General features: G+C 43.5%; 1 protein-coding gene across 1 annotated transcript in view; it reads left to right on the top strand.

Annotated features, from left to right (window-relative positions):
• The first annotated feature begins 13,728 nt into the window (after window positions 1–13,728).
• The window catches only part of ITGA2 (integrin subunit alpha 2), a 107,608-nt gene continuing 101,537 nt past the window's right edge, over window positions 13,729–19,799 (top strand). Inside the window, exon 1 of the mRNA XM_007457199.1 lies at window positions 13,729–13,906. Within this exon, the coding sequence (XP_007457261.1) occupies window positions 13,849–13,906 (58 nt within the window). The 5' untranslated portion in view covers window positions 13,729–13,848. The remainder of the gene's footprint in view (window positions 13,907–19,799) is intronic.

The raw sequence follows: 19,799 nt of genomic DNA, 5'->3' as shown, positions 1-19,799 counted from the left end.
TGCAAAAACTACCTAATACATTTATGTGATTCTTTTCCCTATAATGCAGTTTTGAAGAGTGTAAGCTGGCATTTTGTATCTCAAAGTGTAATTTGGTCCTGCAATATACTGGAAAGAGAATGGATTTTGGAGTCTGGGGGGCTTGGGTCCACATCTCCGTTCTGCTGTTTACTAGCCGTGCATTCTTAGGCCCTGTTTCCTGACCTTGTGGCCCTCTAAGAATAAGCTTCTTCACTCACACAATGGACATCATAACAATAGCTCATAAAGTTGTTATGAGAAGCCAAAAGAAAATAAACTTAACATAATAATACATGTGGCATGTCATACATTCTTAGCACATGGTAGACAGTCAAATAATTATCTCACTGCCCTCTTCTTAGTGAGATATATAGATTTTAAATTTCTGTAATAACTTAGGACAACAAGAAAATTGTTTTTCCTTTAGATTCCAGGTAACTTTTTAAAACTATTTCAAGTGTAATTCCCACTGTAGTTGACATTAACAAATATTTTTTTAGTCAAAAATAGACACATTTTCTTTTTGCCACAGTTTATAGAACATACATCTATAATTTTAAGCATATAGAAATGGCAACAGTTAGTTTTGGTTTGGGTTCAAATTAAATTGTGTGTCAATGGATAGAAAGTGATTCAGCAACCGGTTGATCTAATCTTTTCTAATCAGCACTGATGCTTGTCACCGACCTTCCCCTCCATCCTCATGTTCATCTCTGCAGCCTACAACTCAAACAGAAATGCAGGAAGTTCTGTTGCTTTGCTGCAATTACTGAGAGCCAGTAAGAGGAGTATATAAGGAAATCCTACTTTGGGGCTGGGGGTGGAAATAGACTATAAACAAAAACAAAAGGCAACTTACATGCAACAGTGCATACAGGCGTACATCAGAGATACTGCGGGCTCAGTTCCAGACCACCATGATAAAGCAATAATGCAAGAAAGCAAGTCACACAAATTTTTTGGTTTCCCAGTACATATACAAGACATGTTTACACTATACTATAGTTTATTAAGTGTGTAATGCAATTATGTCTCAAAACCCCTCATGTACATACTTTAATTAAGCAATAACTTTATTGCTAAATAATGCTACCCATCATCTGAGCCTTCAGCAAGTCATAGTAGTAACATCAAAGATCACTGATCACAGATCACAACAAACATAATAATAATGAAAAGTTTGAAATATTGTGGGAATTACCAAGATGTGACACAGAGACACGAAGTGAGCAAATGCTGTTGGAAAAATAGAGTCGATAGACTCACTCGGCACAGGGTTGCCACAAACCTTCAATTTGTAAAAAACACAAACCTCTGAAGTGCAGTAAAGAGAAATGCAATGAAATGAGATCTGCCTGTAATATACCAAGCATTTGTGTGTAACCCTTGGGTTCTCAGGCATGAGAGCAGTTATAGAGGCATACATTAAATGGATTGGAGTTTTACAATAAGATTTCTCTGAATCAAGTCCTGTTTAGAGATGTGTAGGACCCCCAGACCTAAATCTTTCCTCTGATCTTCTGTGGGTCACTAGAATGTAGATCTCACAGATATCAATCAGCAGCAAGACTGTCCTCATTTTCCTTTGCTCCTCTTACTACGAAGATGGTCCAGACTGCATAGTATGGTGCCCAGGTCATAGTTGGCTTTGATATTGATCGTTTGGATATGCTTGGTGGTGTTAGCAGGGAGGAGGGTGCTTTTCCCCTCTACCCTCTTAGGGTTCACAGCCTGGGCCCCTGTGAATTTGACTGTCAAAAGATAGAATAACAAGAAAAGAAAAAGCCAAAGTTTATTAACATGTGCATGGAGCATATATATGGGAAACTCAGTGATGAGTGATTCAAAGGTGTTGGTTCTCAAACTGGTCCCTTGCCATTTAGGAAGGCAAGGAGAGACCAAAGAAAGAGGCAGGTCACTTCAGATTGGTAGGTGGCAGATTTAAAAGGCAAGGGAACTTCCACTCAAGGCTTGTCTTGGGCCCCTGCAAGATGAGTAGAAATCCACACTCACCTGCCAGAATCATCAAAGTTTATATAGAGGCCTTAAAGAGGTTCAGTCACATACACAGTCTAGTTGGTCTCAACAGCACATTAGTCTCTCAAAGCTGTATCCCTGAAGGGGCTCCTAGTGTGGGATAAGTGGGTGGAACACACATTCCCAGGACAGGGGATGAGGTGAGGAGCCTCCAGTTGCCTGTCCAGCTTGAGGGTCAACCACTGGTCACATCTGCTAGATGACCTTCTCCAACAGGAGGGGTGGTTAGAACTTGGGGTTTATATAGCCTCTTAACAAAGCACAATAATTTTGTAGAGAAATGACAAGACAAAGGAAAAGTAGTTTAGGCTTTTATGGGTTGCAAACCGTGGAAAGGTAAATATACAGGGAAACGAAAGAAAAGGGCTAGTTAAGAAGGCTTGTCGTATAGGTTTCTCTGGTGCCCTCTCTTGGTTGGTAAGTCTAGAGCTATCTCTGGTGATTAAGAATTGTCCTGCACTTCCTGGTAGAGAGGAGAAAGCAGTGTCTTTCTTGAGTCTGTTTATTCTCAATTGCTTTGGGCTCAGAATAACCTTTATGTCAAAGTGGCATGCTCTGTGGTGGCACACTCTGAACCACTTCTGTGGCTTCTAGTCTGTAGTCGGTCCCTCCTCTTGGTTCATAATCCAGTCTGTGTTTGCCGAAATGAGGAAGCTATCTACCACACCACTTGTGGTATAACTTAGCCAAAATATAGCACTATCCTTTACTCTATTCCTAGTATGATACTACCGTTTACCATTCTCTCTGTAATCCTCTTAATATGTCCCCCCCACCCCCTGCTCTGGGATTTAGAGCTGACACCTTGCTTAATCAGTATCTCCCCCTGAAATACCCCTTGTTCCTTGGATTAATATTTCACACCTGATTTATGTCCTGGGGCTAGTTCCTCCCCTGGATGTGTGGGTCTGTAAGATTAGCCCTCCAGACTCTGGATCCTCAAGTTCGCTTGCCTCCTGTGAGTACATCCTCCTCGCCCCCCAACCCCACACACAAATATGCACACACGTGGGAGCACACACTCACACGCATACACACACACTCCTACACAAGAGTGTTGGTACTTTAAGAATTTTTTTAATATTATTTAAAAGTTTATTCAAAATATAAATATGTAATGCCAAGACTTATCAAATCATATAACTTAAGTATGTACAGTTCATATGTCAATTCTACCTCAATGCAATTATTAAAGAAAAAACAAATATAATCACTATTATAATTTTATGCTTAAAAAATATATATATATGTGCTCATGGAAGCGCACGGCTGCCCCCACCCCTCCTGAAGCTGGAGAGGCCCTGGAGCCCCTTGGGAGGGGACCACACGGATGTGGCAGCCCCTGGCTTGGGTGAGCAGGGAGGCCCTGGGAGGAGGGAGTCAGCAGCTGCACTTCTGCCCAGAAGTGGGTGTGTCCTTCCCATCTTGAGGATGGAGACTTGGGGCTCAGAGAAGTGATGTGAGCTTTTTAGCCCAGTGCTGGTTTGGTGCATTTATTGTGACCTTGCTGCATCTCGTTTCATCTTCCATCCATTTAACAGCTGAGAGGACAGTGGTACAGGGAGGTGGCATCGCCTTGCAAGGAAGTCTGGCATAGCTGAGACTTAGCCCCAGGCCTCCCCAGCCCTGGACACTGCCAGGCAACCCCAGCTCAGGGTCCTTCCCTTGTCCCTCCCTCTGACACCCACACCAGCCTGGCGTCTTCTTGCTCCAGCCTCCAGGGATGCTTCCCGAGATCCAGGTCACCTCTGCACCTGGTAGCCTCGCCCCCAGCCCATCACCCCACCCCTGCCTTCTGCCTCTCTCCACCTCCCAACTAGCCAGTTACTTGCTAGGCAGACAAGGTAGGGAACTTGGTAATGAGTTCCCCTTCGGGCCTTTGCCTCTGCCAGGAATGTCTTTCCTTCCCCTCCCTCCAAATACAACATGGGATCCTGGGTTGGATCCTGGAACACAAAAGAAGACGGTAGTGGAAGAACTGGTGAAATCCGAATAAAGTCTGGAGTTTAATTAATTAAGTAACAAAGTCAGTCTCTCAGTACAATTGCACCATGACTGTGTAAGATGTTAACATTAGGGGAAACCGGGTAGAGAGTCTTCAGAAATGCTAATACTGTCTTTGTGACATTTGTGTAAATCTAAAATTATCTCATAATAAAAACTTCATTAAAAAAAAATATATATATATATATAAGTATATGGCAGGGGTTTGTGCTCGGGTTGGAGCTGAGATTTAGTCACATGTGTCATGTGGAATTAGGTAGTTGGGGAAGGAGAAGGCGGAGAATGGAAAAGAAGCCAAGATTCAAGGAAGTATTGATGGAAAAAAGGCTGAGCCAGACCCAGAAGCAAAGCCAAGGGTCAGGAGGAAATAGTGTTTCTGGATATAATGTGATGATTTGTCTGAATGCTTTGAAACTCAGCCTCCCAGGATGCAGATATGCACCCTGGGGGAGGGGGAAGGAAGTATGGCCACAGGTGAATCTCACTGGCTCTGGGTATCACACTGGAGCAAAAGAAAGCCTTTTGGGGAATCCCTCTAAGAAAATGTCAAATTAAGAGGAGGTTGCAGCCTCCTCATTTTTAGGCAGATTCATAAGCCAATGTGGCAGCATGAAGTCTGAAGTTATCACAAGAGCGAAAATGGAAAGGGATCTACACACACTTGGTGGTTGAGGAGAGCACCAACAGCAGTCGCAACTGATCTCCGAGCACAGGTGTGTAAGTCACAGCCCAGGGACAAGAAGGGCCCTATACGGTGAGAGGAGGACATCTGGGCATTTGCATGAATGGGATCGCATTTGTACTCAGAGATTGGCAAGCTGACAAATTTCGGTTTACAACCTCTTTGTACATGTCACAGGTGGCAACTCTAAGAAGAAAAGGAATGGTCTTACCCTAGTGTAGCATGTGAAAAGGTATTGTTCTAAGGGCTTGAAAAATGTTAAATCCCCTCAACTTTAAGCCTTGAACCATCTGCATTGACCTTCAGATTTAGAGGTTTTCAATGGTATAAGCCACCTCTCATGTAACTATACCTTTATAAAGGTTCATACTGAATCTAAAGAAAATGTGCCTAAATGTTCTTTCATTGAACTGAATGGCATACACCAGACTGAACTTCTGTATCCTATGCTCATATGCTTCATATAATTTCAGCTAGAGCAAGACTCTAAGGACAATATTTGGGAATGAGATTTCAAGCTCACTGAGGACAGGCAGTTAACATATTGGTCCTCACCACAGTACTGAGCCCATTACTTTGTGCATGGTAGGTGCTAAATAAATGTTAAGTGAATGCGTAAAAATTATTGCAAGATTCTCAACTTAATTCAAGTGAAAGATCATATAAGAATTTATAAGAAAGAGAGAAAGTCTGGAAAAGAATTATACAGGAAACTTAGAGGCAGATATTACAAGACCATGAAATGGGTGAGGCAGGAATGTAGCTGTTACTTTCTCACATAGCATAATAGGGGATGTAGAAGCCGAAAAGATTTAGATTAAATGATTAAGACTGAGATTCCTGGCAAAATTTAAGTTCAAAATCCTTTGCGGCTCTCCCATCTTCACTATTTTCATTCTTTTGATGTGTAAACAAAACTCACTGGCCTGCCAGTTAGATAAATCCTAATGGCAAAATTGGCTCTGTTTGACTTTTTGATGTTAACCATTTGAAATTCAGTTCCATCAAAAAGGATTGACTCCAATCCAAATGGGACAATCAAAGTTACTTCAAATAAGATAGGAGTTAATGTCACTCATAGGATGCATTAAAAGTTAAATTGCCAAATGGTTGAGAAAGGAGGGGTCTTGGTTTCAGAAAAAGAATAAAAGCTACCTAAAGAATCAAAGATTGGCAGAGGACTTTAAGAAAAAAGATATCGTGAATGGTTTATGCGTGCGTCAAACTAAAGTAGACCCTGTATTGAGTTAAACTTAGGTCTCAAAGAATCAGGACTAGCGACAGGCTATGGAAAGCTAAAGGTACTTGCTGGGTGAAGTTACAGGACACTGGAAATGATGAGTTATTAACGAGGAAGTCAGTCTACAGAGAGGAGAAGGGAGCAGGTACACACAGCAAGGCAAAGCCACGAACTCACACAATCCCTAAAAGTCATAGAGTGAACTGTGTTCTTGCCTTCCCAGTCTCCACTTTAGGTCCCTAAGACCAGGCTGTAATTCATGTCTTTGGGTTCTCTGAAATTTCCTCATGTCCATTCAATTAACTATTCTTTGACTTAGACCAAGTAAGATTGATTTCTTCCCCTCTGAAAAACAGCTGATTTCTAACTGAAACATCTTAAGTTTTCCTGAGAGAGCAGAACAGCAGAGAGCCATACAGCTGGCTGGATCCATCATATGACGCATTTCTTTAAAAGAATCTAAAGTATATATGAATAATGTTTCCCCTTCATTGAGCATTTCCTACGTTCTAAGAGATAAACTTAACTTCTTTTCTCTGGTTTCCCTTAATAAATTAAGATGTTAGTCATTAGTTGAGCAAATGTACAAACCTTTATTGTGCATCAGCTCTATGCCAGGCCCTGTTTTAGGGACCGTGAGTAAAAGGTTAATGAGACGTGTTCACTCTCCTCAAGGATTTTCAATTGGAGAAACACATATGCCTTAAAGGTAAGCTAGTGCTAAGCATAGAAACCTACTCAAACCAGATTAAAAGAAAAAGAAAAAATATTAGGAGGATACTGGGGCATTTCATGGAAATAAAGTTTGGAAGGGCAGCCAGATCTCACAAATGACTGGAAACAGAAAATAGAAAGAGATAATAACTAAAGCAATCTCTCACTTCCCACTCCCTCTCTCCCTAGCGCATGTGTGCTTCAGTTTCTAGGCCTTTCATCTCTGCATCTCTGTTTTCTATGAATAGCTGCAGACTGGCTTTTTCTATACTCATTAAAGAAAATGGTTGCCCCGGGTGAGCATGAATTCTAGTGCATGTAGTCAGCAAAGTCTCTAGAATCTATATCCTGAATACAAATCCCTGGGAGACAATCTGATCGATCAGCTGCGGTCAGGTGTCTACCCTTATCATTAGGAGGCAGAGGGTGATGTGACTCAGTGACTTCTGGGGGAGAGTCATGGCAAACTCAGAATGACCTACAGGCAGAGCTGGCACTTTGTGCATCTGGCACACATATGAAGACAAATACGGACAATCTAAAATGTGTAGGTATATTGATAAGTGCAGAGAACTGAGAAACATAGAAGTATTTTACTTTTGCTTATTTGTTTTGTTTGTTTTTTAGTTGAAATGTCTCTTACTTTTGGACTTTATGCAACTCAACCAGCACCTGGACACCCATGGTGAGTCAAACTCAGCGGATTCTGAATGTCACTCAGACTTGCCATGGATTTACTGGGTGACATTTGAGGAGCCACTGATTACTTCATTTCAAAATTTTCAGGACTTACATAGAATTTCACATTCATTACCTTTTACAGGTCTAGGGAGAGGAATATCAAGCTGTTAGGGAATTCATTTCAATTTAGTAACTATTTTTAGGAACTTATTTGCCAGGTATAGGAGTAGACTCGTGATATAAACATATATTTAAGAGATCTAGCATTTAAGTGTGAAGGTGGAGTATACACATGTAACTAAATTCAAGTCACACCATAATACATACAAAAGAAAGATCTTTTTTTTTTAACTGTGGGAGATGGGAGCCAAGAAAGAATAATTCATTATGAATAAAGGGGATGGAAAGGCTGGGCAGCTAATACACAATTCTATTGGAGCCTTGAAGTAGAATTTTAAGAAATGCAGAAAAGGGAGAAAACTATTCCAGGTGGAAAAAATAGCTAAGGAATTAGCAAAGAAGGGAGAGGTCAGCCAGTGAATGGGTGAATTTGCCCTAAGTGTAGGGAGGAACCATGAGCTATGGCAGAGGCAGGTTGGGGTTCAAGTGGGAGCTTAAATGCTAAGGTACTTGAACTTTTTCTTGTAGACGTCCAAAGATTTTCAGCAGACCAATTCTTCATTTTAGAAAGAAAACTGTGATGATGGTATAAAAAGTGGTTTGGAAATAGGGATGGAGAAAGCACAGAGATGATTTAAGAGATTGTCTCGTGGTACAAGATCAAAAGGGCTTTAAAGAGAGTAGCAATGGAACAGATAGGAGATGACATCGATAACCAGGGTAGAGGGTAAAGAGAGAATTGATACAGTGCGGTGGCCGGGAGCCCTGGTGGTAGCTCTGAGGACAAAAAGCAGAGGTTTCTGGTTTAAGTGAATGTATACATGGAAATGAGATAAGCAGAGAAGAGCCTGATATGAAGATAAAAAGAGATCAGAAGGGAATGCCGGGTAAAACTCATCTGAGCCTCCTCCCCCAGAGCTCCTGCCTAGAGCTGAAGGGAGGAATAGAGTTCTTAGCCGTTCTCAGAATGTGGTCCCTGGGTGTCTAAAGACCTGTTTTTTTTTTTTTTGTTTTTTTTTTGTTTTTTTTTTTTGAGGTACGCGGGCCTCTCACTATTGTGGCCTCTGCAGTTGCGGAGCACGCGCAGGCTCAGCGGCCATGGCTCACGGGTCCAGCCGCTCCGTGGCACGTGGGATCTTCCCGGACCGGGGCACGAACCCGTGTCCCCTGCATCGGCAAGCGGACTCTCATCCACTGCGCCACCAGGGAAGCCCTAAAGACCTTTTTAAGTGATCAGTAGGTCAAAACTACTTTTATAATAATACTGAGACATTAGTTGCATTTTTCACTGTTTTCATGCTTGCCCTGATGGTGCAATGGGATGCTTGCATTACAAGAACAATGATCAGTAAGAGTAATCGTTGCATTCTCCAACACTGAGCACTAGCAGAGAGAGAGAGAAAGAGGGCGAGAGGGAAAAGAGAGAGTGGGGGAGGAAGAGGGAGGGAGGGAGGAAGAGGAAGAGAAGGGAAGGGGAGGAGGGAAGGAAGGAAGGAACGGAGGGAGGGAGGGAGGGAAGGAAGGCTAGTTTTACTTGAGAATGTCCTTGACAAACCCGTAAAAATTATTACTTTTATTAAATCTTGACTCTTGAGTACGTCTTATATTTTGCATGAGGAAATCGGGTAGTACATACAAAGCACTTCTGCTGCACACTGAAGTTGAACGGTGGTCTCAGGAATGAACATGGAGCACCAGTTTTCCTTGAAAGAACAACTGGTAGACAAACTATGATTATCCAGACTTGGGTATTTCACAGACATTTCTCAAAAATGAACAAAGCGGGCCTTTCATTTCAAGTGAAACAACCGATAGTCTATTTTGCCAATGATAAAATTCAAGCTTTCAAATGAAAATTAGAAGTTTGGAAAATGTGTATCTGCCAGCATGAGCTTGACAGCTTTCCGATATGTAAAGACTTTTCTGATGAGATAGGTGGCGATATGATTTTTTTGATATCGTATAATGAGATGTATCAACAAAGAGCTGCATCACTCCATGAACTAGTGTTTTCCGAATGAACAATGCAAGCACAATGGGACAAAATCTTGCATGAGATCTAGTCAAAATACTCAACGGACCAATGAAGTTTAGTGCACCAGGTGCTGGAGGAGGTCGCCGAGAGGATAACTGTGAGCTGGACCAAGGCAATTTCACAGGCTTTCCCCACCCCCCAGTACCTTCTACCCACTGTTCCCACAGCAGGAGTCACTCCAAGCCTTGAGAGAGTAATGTTACTGAGACCATCTGAACTGTACATGTGACTGAATGCTATTAAGGCCTCTATATAAACTCATCATCTTGCAGGAGGGCACAGAGATCCACTCATCTTACCCAAGACAAGCCTCATATGCAAGTTCCCTTGCTTATTAAAACTGCCACCTACCAATCTGTAGTGGCCTGCCTCTTTCTTGGGTCTCACCTTGCCCTCCGTGTGCTGACTGTACGTGCATGCCCAGCTGAAGGATCAATGTTCCTATCCAGTCTTAACCAGCTCAGCTTGAACTAGATGCAGCTGACTCCACGTGGAGTCCTTCTAAATTTAGCATAAGTGTTCCTTATACAAGAAAGTCTTCCAAGATCCTCCAGGTCTGAGTCAGATGGCCCCCTTTGTGACCCTAAGCTACTCTCTGCCTGTATCCATTGGAAGTTATCCTGCGGATGGTGGTTTATTTCCCCATCTCCCCCACTAGATTATACTCTCTCTGTGAAGGGCCAATTTCGAATTTCACCCAGGGTACTTCCCAGGTTGCAAACCAGCACTAGGGTAGGAAAAGTTCATTGATATGGCTTCCTGTTTCACACTGCAACTGTTACCAAACCAGGTGCATCTTGTCTGACCCATGGCAAGCCAAAAGGCTGAGACACCAAGGTTTGCAGCACAGTGAGGGTTTATTTGCAAGGCAGCCAAGTGAGGAGATGGGAGAGCAAATCTCAAGTCCACATCCCTGAAGGCAAGGGGCTGGGGCTATTTATGTGGTAATGAATAAAGAAGCAGGGCGGTCTGAAGCATGGGGAGTGTGGAGAGCATGGGGAAATGTGATTGGAAAAAGGTGTGGTAATCGTTGTTCTGCACAAGCATAAAGAAGCTACAGGCCTCTGCACCTTCCAAAGGTCACCCAGGACACTTGCCCAGTTGAAGGATCAGTGGTCCTATCCAGTCTCAGCTCAGACTGGACACAACAGACTCTAAGTTTCTAGAAAACAACTCACTGGGACAAACATCTTACGGTTTAGGCTACGTGCAGCTTGGAGGGCATGCAAGTCTTAAAAAGACTTTGGTGAGTGAAGGCAGGTGAAATGGATTTAACCCACAGTTTCACAGCTAGTCTTTTAAAAACACCACTTGTTGAATCTTGGTGCAGTATTAGAGGAATAGCCACAAGTATGTTCTATTTTTCCAGCTATAAATCTGTGCAATGACAGAGTAATTCATATAATTTCACCAAAACTACGTATCTACAATGGATTGGCTGCAGAAGCAGACAAGAGAATCCAAGTGTTTATTTTTTAAGCCAGATATTAAAAAGTTTGGCAAAAATGTAATACAATGTCATTTTCTCGTGAATTCTTTTATTTTGGGAAATAGAGTTACTTTTCATAAAATGTATTATTTATGTTAACATGTAATAGTTTTATTGTTATTTTAAGATGAATTAACACATAAATATTGAAAAATTTATCCATTTCAATTTCTTCCATGGTAAACATTGATAGAAACAATTCACATATACAAAAGTTCTTTGGGATCTTCAATATTTTTTTCCAGCTCTATTGAGGGGGTAGTTGACAGTTAAAATATGTACATATTTAAAATGGACAAATTAAGTTTTGATATACATATACATTGTGAAATGATAACCGCAACCAAGCTCATTAACATATTCATCACCTCATAATATTTACTTTTCCTGTGTGTGTGGTAAGAACACTTAAGATATATTCTCTTAGCAAATTTCAAGCATATGAAACAGTATTATTAACTATAGGCACCATGAGGTACATTAGAGCTCCAGAACTTAGTCATGTTCTAACTGAAAGTTTGTACCATTTGACCAACATCACCCCATATTCCCCACACCCCAGCTCCTTGTAACCACCATTCTACTCTCTGTACAATAAGTTGACGTTTTTAGGTTTCACATGTAAGTGAGATCATACAGTATTTGTCTTTATCTGGCTCATTTCACTTAGCATAATGTCTTTTAGATTCATCTATGTCACTGCAAAGGGCAGAATTTCCTTCTTTTTTATGGCTGAATAATATTCCATCATATATATATATAATCACATTTTTTATATTCATTCATCCGAGGGATCCTGAGACCAAAGAGTTTGAGAAGCCCTCCCTTAATCTTATTTCCAGCTCAGAATGTGGTGTCCAGAAAAATTACACTTAGGCAGGATATTTCCTAGGAAGTTTAAGGCAGAAGTTCTCAAACTGTTTTGTGTCAGGAACCCTTTACACTCTTAAAAAGTTAATGCGGGGCAGGAGTTGGCTCTTTGTTTCTTGAAATTTGAAATTGTTGCCTGCTCTGGAAAAATATAGCTCCTGATTTATCCTGTACCTCATGCCAGGATGTTAATTTGTCTGGTTCTGAGCACAAAAGCAAAGAAGGGTGCATTTTCCTCTCCAGCGCTCTGAGACAAAGCACAGATTCCTGTCTCACATGAAGGGAACTCTCCTGCCTCCCAAACAAGGGTCTGTTCCAAACACTTACTCACATTTCAGTGAGTCAGAAGGAAACAGACAGATATTCATCTCCCTGAAACCTGGCTGACTTCCTGCAAGAAGTCTGTGAGGAGAGCCACGATTGGGTGTCAGGGTTAGTGAGCGGCCACCTACAAATTCTCAGGTGTTATATGGAGTCTTAGTAAGCAGGTGAGTACCATCGACAGCGCAGAAAAAAAATGCCTTCAAGTGTTTGTCAGGATTAGTAAGTAGTAAGTGACAGATAAGAAAACAGGAAACAACCAGGGGCCATAGATTTTGGTTTCAAATGTATTGAGTTTATAGTCATGATTTATAAGCAGTAGCATCTGATGAATACCAATTTAATACTTTAACAATTTGAGACTCCAGCCCTAGCTATGGTAAAGGGGAGCATTTGATTTTTACCAGTTAAGTCCTTCCCATCTTGAACCACTTTGCTTCCTAGTGGCAGTATGTAGTATGCCAGTATCCCATCCTCCTGATAGTACCTGCTCCATAAAGATTTGGAATGGTGATAATAATAATGATTAGACCAGCAAATCCTTTAGTTTATTAAAACTTTTGATTACTTCATAAAAGTAGTCACTGGAAGGATTCTGGTTTCAACAATGTGCTGGGAACTTGTGGGTGAACTTTCGGAGGAAAAATCAGATTTAGAGAAAAGTGAATATTCTATTTCTTAGGTTGGGAAGTAAAAATCTCAGAAGTAGTTATGGAATGTTCTCTTTCCAGATCTGAGCCTGAAATAATGGAAGAAAATGCTCACAATGTAATGTAGACAAACAGAAAGAATCACGAGCTCATACAGGGGTTCTCACTCTTCTGTGTATCTTGAAGTACATCGCTTAAAGTTGGCAATAAAATCAGCTCCTTATTTGGAGAGGAAGGTATGAGGATTTATAACACACACACACACGCACACGCACACGCACACGCACACACGGCGCTCTTGCAGCAGCTCTTGCTTAAATATCACTTCGGGATAATCATAACTTGTGGGCAGATCTTCTTTCCTGTCGAGTTAGTTTCTAGCCTGGTCATTGTGCGCTTATTTTTGTCCGTTTTTCCACCCACTTGGGAAAGGCAGAGAAGGCATGCACGGCGCAGCCCCTGAGAACTGTGGCTGAGGCTCACGGCTCCCCCCAGCCCTCCCACCCCTGCCAGGAGCCGGCAGCCGGAAGGCCTGCACGGCGGCCGGGGCCGCTCGGGGACCCCGGGTCCCCCGAGGGCCAGCGTCAGGCTGTCATGGGTGGGGTAATAGACCGGCTAGCTTTCGCCCGTCTGCTGCGCCCGGCAGGAAAAGCCCCCAGGGGCGAAGTTCCCACCCGCACCACTTCCTGGATCCCTGGGCTGGGAGGGTGTGCGGGGGTGGAGGTGAGGTTTGCGGGGGTGTGGAGGAGCCCAGGTGCAGCTCGCCGGTTGGAGGGGCGGGGCTGGGGCGGGGCCGGAGCAGGTCGGGTGTTTGCTGAGGCGAAGGGGCGGGCCTTGGCGCCCCGGGAGCTGCCCGGCAACTTTTTCCTGCTCACACCCGGGCGCGGGAGAGAAGACCTCGGGACGGCTCGTGGGGAGTTTCCGGGTCCTTGGGTTCCCGTGCAAACCCAGAGCAGCTCCAGTGCCCGGGGCGGCGGGCTCAGGATGCGGCCAGGACGGACAGGCAGCACACTGCTGCGGCTGGTGTTAGTGCTCAATCAAGGTAAGCGACGGGTTTGCTCCGCATGAGTTGCAGGAGGAACTTGCGTGGGTCCCGGGGGCAAAAGCGAGGAGTTCTGCGCCAGCGAGGCACAGGTGGCGCGCGTCTCTGCTCTGATTCCACGTGGACCCAGGCGCCTAGCCATCCCAGCAGGATGGAGAGAGACTCCCCATTCCCGCTCTCCCTCGCCTGGTATCCTCATAAGGCACGTCTCACCCTGTCTGCAAAGCACCCTTCAAAGTCAGCTCGATACGCGCTTCGCTCTTAGGCACACACGGACGCGCACACATGCATGGGGGAGTAAAGATTAGTGGAGCGCCTGGAGATCCAGAATCCTGCTGCCGGGCTCAGACAGGTGCCCCGCCAGACCCGGACCCGGAGGTTCTGTGCGTCCCGGGAATCCGGCCCTGAGAGACAGCCTGCCCCTCAGGGCGATGCCTGGTGGCTTTGCAGGAGCCTGGGAGCCCAATATGCTTATTTTTCAACCCCAGGGTGTGAATAATGTCCCTATTTCTTCAGGACGCAGCACGGATGTTTCTTCCCTTAGGGGACGTAGGAAAACCAAGCGCCTCTTCAATACTTGGCAGAGGGGAAATCTTCACGCCCTTCTGCCTTCTTACTGTTGTAACGTCGTCTGTTCGACGGATGTAAACTTAGGCCAGGAAAAGTTCTTTTCCGCTTTCTGGATCGTAGGCGCCGCAACGAGAGATTTACCCGCAGCTGCAGCTCCAACGGCAGGGCGTTGAGAGCCGTGCCCACCCGTCGCCTGACTCCTTTTGCACGAAGTGGGGAAATGAGGCTGGGGGTACCCAGCTGCGGCGCAACCACAGTCCATCAAGAGTACTTTCCCCAGGGGACTTCCCTGGCGGTCCAGTGGAGGGAGCGCGGGTTCGATCCCTAGTCGAGGAGCGTGCCGCCAGGTGTGGCCAAAAAAAAAAAAAAAAGGCTACTTTCTCCAGACCATTATCCAGAGCCTCGTGTGTGCTTACTTCAAGAACTTTAGTTTACTTTTGGGGTTATGTGGGGTGGGGGGAGTCGCATTTGTATATCATAGTTTGAATAGCTATCAAAGCAAAACAAACAAAAAAGTGGTCTCTGATTTTCAAGTGTTTTTACAAAGAGGAGAAATTTTCTTAGACTGCCCTCCTTTGAGGCATTTAACCAGTTGTTATCATGAAAGAATTCTAATGCAGAAGACCCTGTAGCATTTTCTCCAGGTTAGAGAAAGAGAAATAACACGACCCCAGCGGAGAATAGGCATCGTTAGTTTTCCTGTCTAACCCTGGGTCTGGTGCTTCACAGATATTCTCTCCTGGGACCCCAAGAGTGTTTTGAGGGGCCATCAACCCTAACTTAGGGGTTTCAGAGAAAGTTGGATTCACCTTGAGAATCAGTTCCTGGACACCACCACCTTCCCCGCTAATGGACATTTCAATGCAAGCCTTTCATCACTCTTTAATTACCCATTATTAACAGAAGCTATGGAAATATAACATCATTTTCTTATCTTTGAAGTGTTGAGGCTTGTTCTTTAAACAGCAGTGAGAAATACTTCAGAGGAATGTAGTGCCGCAAGGTATGAAGTCAGGTACAGAGACTTTACCTGGAGTTGGTTAACAAGCGCAACTCGCTGCAAGCCAGCAGAGGTGATTTAAAATGACATCTGTCCAAATAGTTTGTATATTTCCTCCTTCCTCCTGCTCCAGGTATTTACATACTCAAGGAACAGGTTTTCTCTTAATTCGGGGTAATCATAATAAAACTTTGTCATTTGTTATCGGAACCCAAGTTCCCAGGGAAACAGCATCATTTTTTGATACCATGAATATCCAAGATTAAAATGAGTAATTGAAAGCTCTAGGTTTGTGACAGCTGCAGTTTTTTATGGCATGACCCTATCTGTATAAAATTTTGAGTACTCATCATTACTATACAGACACACATGTAGTTGCTTATAAGTTATATCCATATATATTTGTGTAATATAAATACCAAAAATTAAAATGTAAAAGGCGCATATGTGTTTGCGTTTATACATCTAGCACACACCAACCACTGTAGAAACTTAAAACCATCAAATCTCACTATAACACGTAGATTCAAATTCGCTTTCTATAAACATTCTCACAGGTATTTAAGAAAAAGCAGTGCTCATAGTTTGGTTTCATATTTATCACTTTTCATTGATCATTCCTTGGTTTAAGTGCTTGCAATCATTGAAATGGTAACCGGCAGGTTGAGTATGGAAAAGAAAGACCATAAGAGGCCTGGATAATCCATAAACTGAGTAATAGGTCCATAGGGAAAAGGGAAATGTGATTTTAAAATGCACGACGTCACTTACACTGTCTAGTGTATTGCTTGGCTAAGGATAATCCTTGCCTAGCCTCATCTCTTGTTATCTCTGGTACCCTGCCCGAATCACCCCCTATTTTCAGATCCCTAATTTCCCCTCAGGCGGTAAATATTCTAATTTCCCTCTTAGTAAGCAAGTCCTCCTTTAGTGTGTAATCTGGCAGCTCTTTCCTCCTGAAGCACCCTCCACCCCTGGCTTCTGTTCTCCCTGTTTGTCTCCTATTTTCCTGGCTGTTCTTTCTTAGTCTCCTTCCCAGGCTCAGCTGTTTGGCCCAGTCCTTGTTGGTGTTTGCAGAGTTCCATGCTGGATCCTCCTCTTCATTTTACCAGTTCCCTCTGGGCCTGCTCCCCGCTCAAGTCAGCATCTCCAGCCAGACTCCTCTCCTGAGTTCCAGATCAGTGTTTCCATCTGTTAGCAAATATCTCCACCTAGATGCCCTATATGCACGTCCAACTCCACATGTCCCCAGCTGAAGTAGATATCTGTCCTCTGAAATTTTTTCCTGCGTTGTCTATCATTGTTTAATGGCAGCATTATCCTGCAAACATGGAAACCAGGGATCTCTTCCCTTGTCTGCAACCTCACAAACTGTCTCTAAGTTCTGTCTGCTCCCCCCAACTCATGTGCCTTCTGCTACTGCCCAGTTCAGGCCCTCGCTTTTTTGTGTCTGGACTCCCACTGTCTTTACGCTGCTTCTCCTGTGTTTGTCTCTTATCCCTCCAGTCCATTCTCTGCTTTGTCACCAATGGTATCTTTCTAAACACTTATCTGTATCCAATCACCCCTTTGCGTCAAACGTTTGGTGGCTTCCCAGCTCACGTGGTGCACAGTCCAAATTTTGTGACACGTCAGAAAAAGTCCTTCGCCATCTGGCCGCAGCCTGCCTGTTCAGCTTCTTCTCTACCACACTTCCCCGTGCACACTTACACACAAGCACACACCCCAGAGCCATGTACATGCACCTATACACACCCTTCTGTGTTCTGACTGCACCTGATCATCCCATATTTGGTGTTAGAATATTTTCCAGACTATTTTCTTGGCCTTCACTGCCTTGATGCTTTTTCCCTTTTTTTTTTTTTAATCTCATCGCTTTGCAACTCCCCATTGTCCTATGTTAAAAGAGACAACCCCAAGTAAAATTATAAAGTAAGGAAGTTTTTATAACAAAAAGGGAAGTTTGAAGTAATCTCTCATTTCTGGGACCCACCCTCAACGACCTCTCTCATCTCAGCCTCAGCCCCTCAACCACCTTAGACCACCAGCTGATATGGTAACTCCCCTCCCCCATGGCTCTCCAGCTACACCGGCCCAACCTCGACTAAGCTTTGCTTTCCTACATACTGGTTCACAAGCCACTGTTTTGATTCACATTCATAGATTGGGGCTCTGGATTCAGTATTTAAAAACAATTACTCATACGTTTCTGTTGTGCAGCCAGGTTTGGAAGTAATTGCTTAAATATTAGCACTGCACCTTCTCTTTCCTAACAAATTAAAATTCCAGAATTGCCTGTACCACCTTGTTTTGTGATGACCACCAAGTCAGGTGTATTTCACCACCAAGAGTCAGAGAATGCGTCAGTTCAAGTGACTTCCTTCTAAAGTATGTGATGAGTGCTCCTTTCTTAGTGTGCTGAAAGCCATGGGTGTATAAAAAGGAAAAAGCCTGTTAATGCAAAGAGATGAGCTGCTAATGGTGGAATTTTAGACATTCAGCAAAATAAAGGCCATTCATTCTGTGTGTTGGAAATAAAGAGTTTCAGGAAGAATAGGAAATATATTTGGGACCGAAAGTGTCATCTTGACATCATGTAAATGTTACCATTAAAGTCACTATCAGCCCTGCTTAACTCGGGACATTACAGAAAGATCGAGCACAGCATAAGAGAAAGAACTATGGAAAGCTGTTACTCCAGTCAACAAGTCAAAGATGTGGAGGGTGTGTGTATGCATGTGTGCTTTTGTATCTTATGGTAACTAATGATTTACCTGGAGGAACACACAGAATAATGACTCTTAAAGAGAAGAATCTTGATACCACAAATCCCGAGACAGCAATAGGTCCTCTGTGTGAAAGTGACCCCTATGATTCTCCATTCTGATGATACATAGGTACTTTGTTGCTCTGGATGCAGGGAATTCCAGAAAACTAGTTTTTGATCATATCTTTATGCAACACTTGCTTTATGTAAGGCAACGTGCTGGATCCAGTGTAGAACCACTGGAAACTTGAAATGTGGTCCGGAGAGGTTGCAGTCCATTTGGAAACAAGTCCAAATGGGACTTTGGGAAAGACATTGTCTCTGTCCCTGGGGGGTGCCTAACCAATTTCATACCCTACCATCCTCCTTTCTGACAGAAGCCCAAGTACTGGGTTAACCCCTCCTCTGCACAGCTAGGAGATCCAGGGAATGTTGAAGAGTAATTGGACTGAGCCAGTGCTGGTGGTCCCAGATCTCTCGCCAGTGTCTGATTTAGACATGGGCATATAATGGAATTTTGACCAATGAGATATGGAGTGAGATCCGCTCAGGGACTTTGGGGAAAGAATTTTTCATTCCTAAGGGAGATGCTAGTTAATAAGCATACTGTCAGGTCTAGATGTAAATCTTGGAGCAGCTATAGCCATCTTGCAACCATGATGTCAGGATTAGCTTGGAGATAAAGCCAGGACACTGGCCTAGTGGAAAGGGAGGAAGAAGAGAGTCCTTGATATTGTCTTTTTTTGATAGTTACTGAAATTTCAAGCCATCATACATCTTGGTGTCTTGAAAATTTTCCGTGTAATTTAAAACTTGTTATGTTGTTCTTGTTATGTTGTTGTGTTGTCTATGCCTATAGCATAAAGATGTAATGTAAGTTTCTATAACATAATAGGTGTCATATGGTCTCATGCAGTTAATTGCTGAATGAATGATACAGAACTAGATGTTGAGTTCAGAGGGTGGAGGAATATTGCTGTGACACGTTTAAGTAGCAGGCCTCTAGAGAGGCCATCCTGGGGGCAGGAAATAATTGTTACCATTCAGATCTACTGTGAAGGGCCTTAGAGATCAAAGTTCAGTTCTTTGTAAATGACTCTAAGTGGTAATACAGTAACGTAATCACTAATAGGCCCCAAGTCTCCTAGTTCCTGGGGCCAGATGTTTTAGATACTTAAATAGGAAGGCAGAAGGCCATTATGCCCGGAACACATTACTCAAGGTATTCACAGAAAGTGAGAGCTGGGAGGTGAGTGGGTGCCCAGCCGTGAAAGGCCTTGTAAACCCTGGAAAGAGCATGGAGTTTATCTGGAGGACAGTGGGAAGGCTCTGAAGGTTGTTAAGGGACAGTGACATGCTCCGGTTGGCCCCTTGACAGATCACTCTGGCAGCAGGGGGGATGGTGGAGTGAATGGAAGCCAGACTGAAGGCACCAAGACCACTTAGGAAAGAACTGGGTCTAGGTTCGGTATTAGAGATGGCGGTGGTTCAACTATACTCCAGTATAAAAAAAAAAGATGGCAGTGGTAAAAACCCAGATAGTGGCACTAGGGAAA

The sequence above is a fragment of the Lipotes vexillifer genome, unplaced genomic scaffold (assembly GCF_000442215.2).
Source record: "Lipotes vexillifer unplaced genomic scaffold, Lipotes_vexillifer_v1.1 scaffold208, whole genome shotgun sequence".
Taxonomy (NCBI): Eukaryota; Metazoa; Chordata; class Mammalia; order Artiodactyla; family Lipotidae; genus Lipotes; species Lipotes vexillifer.
This window is presented reverse-complemented; position numbering and strand designations above follow the sequence as displayed.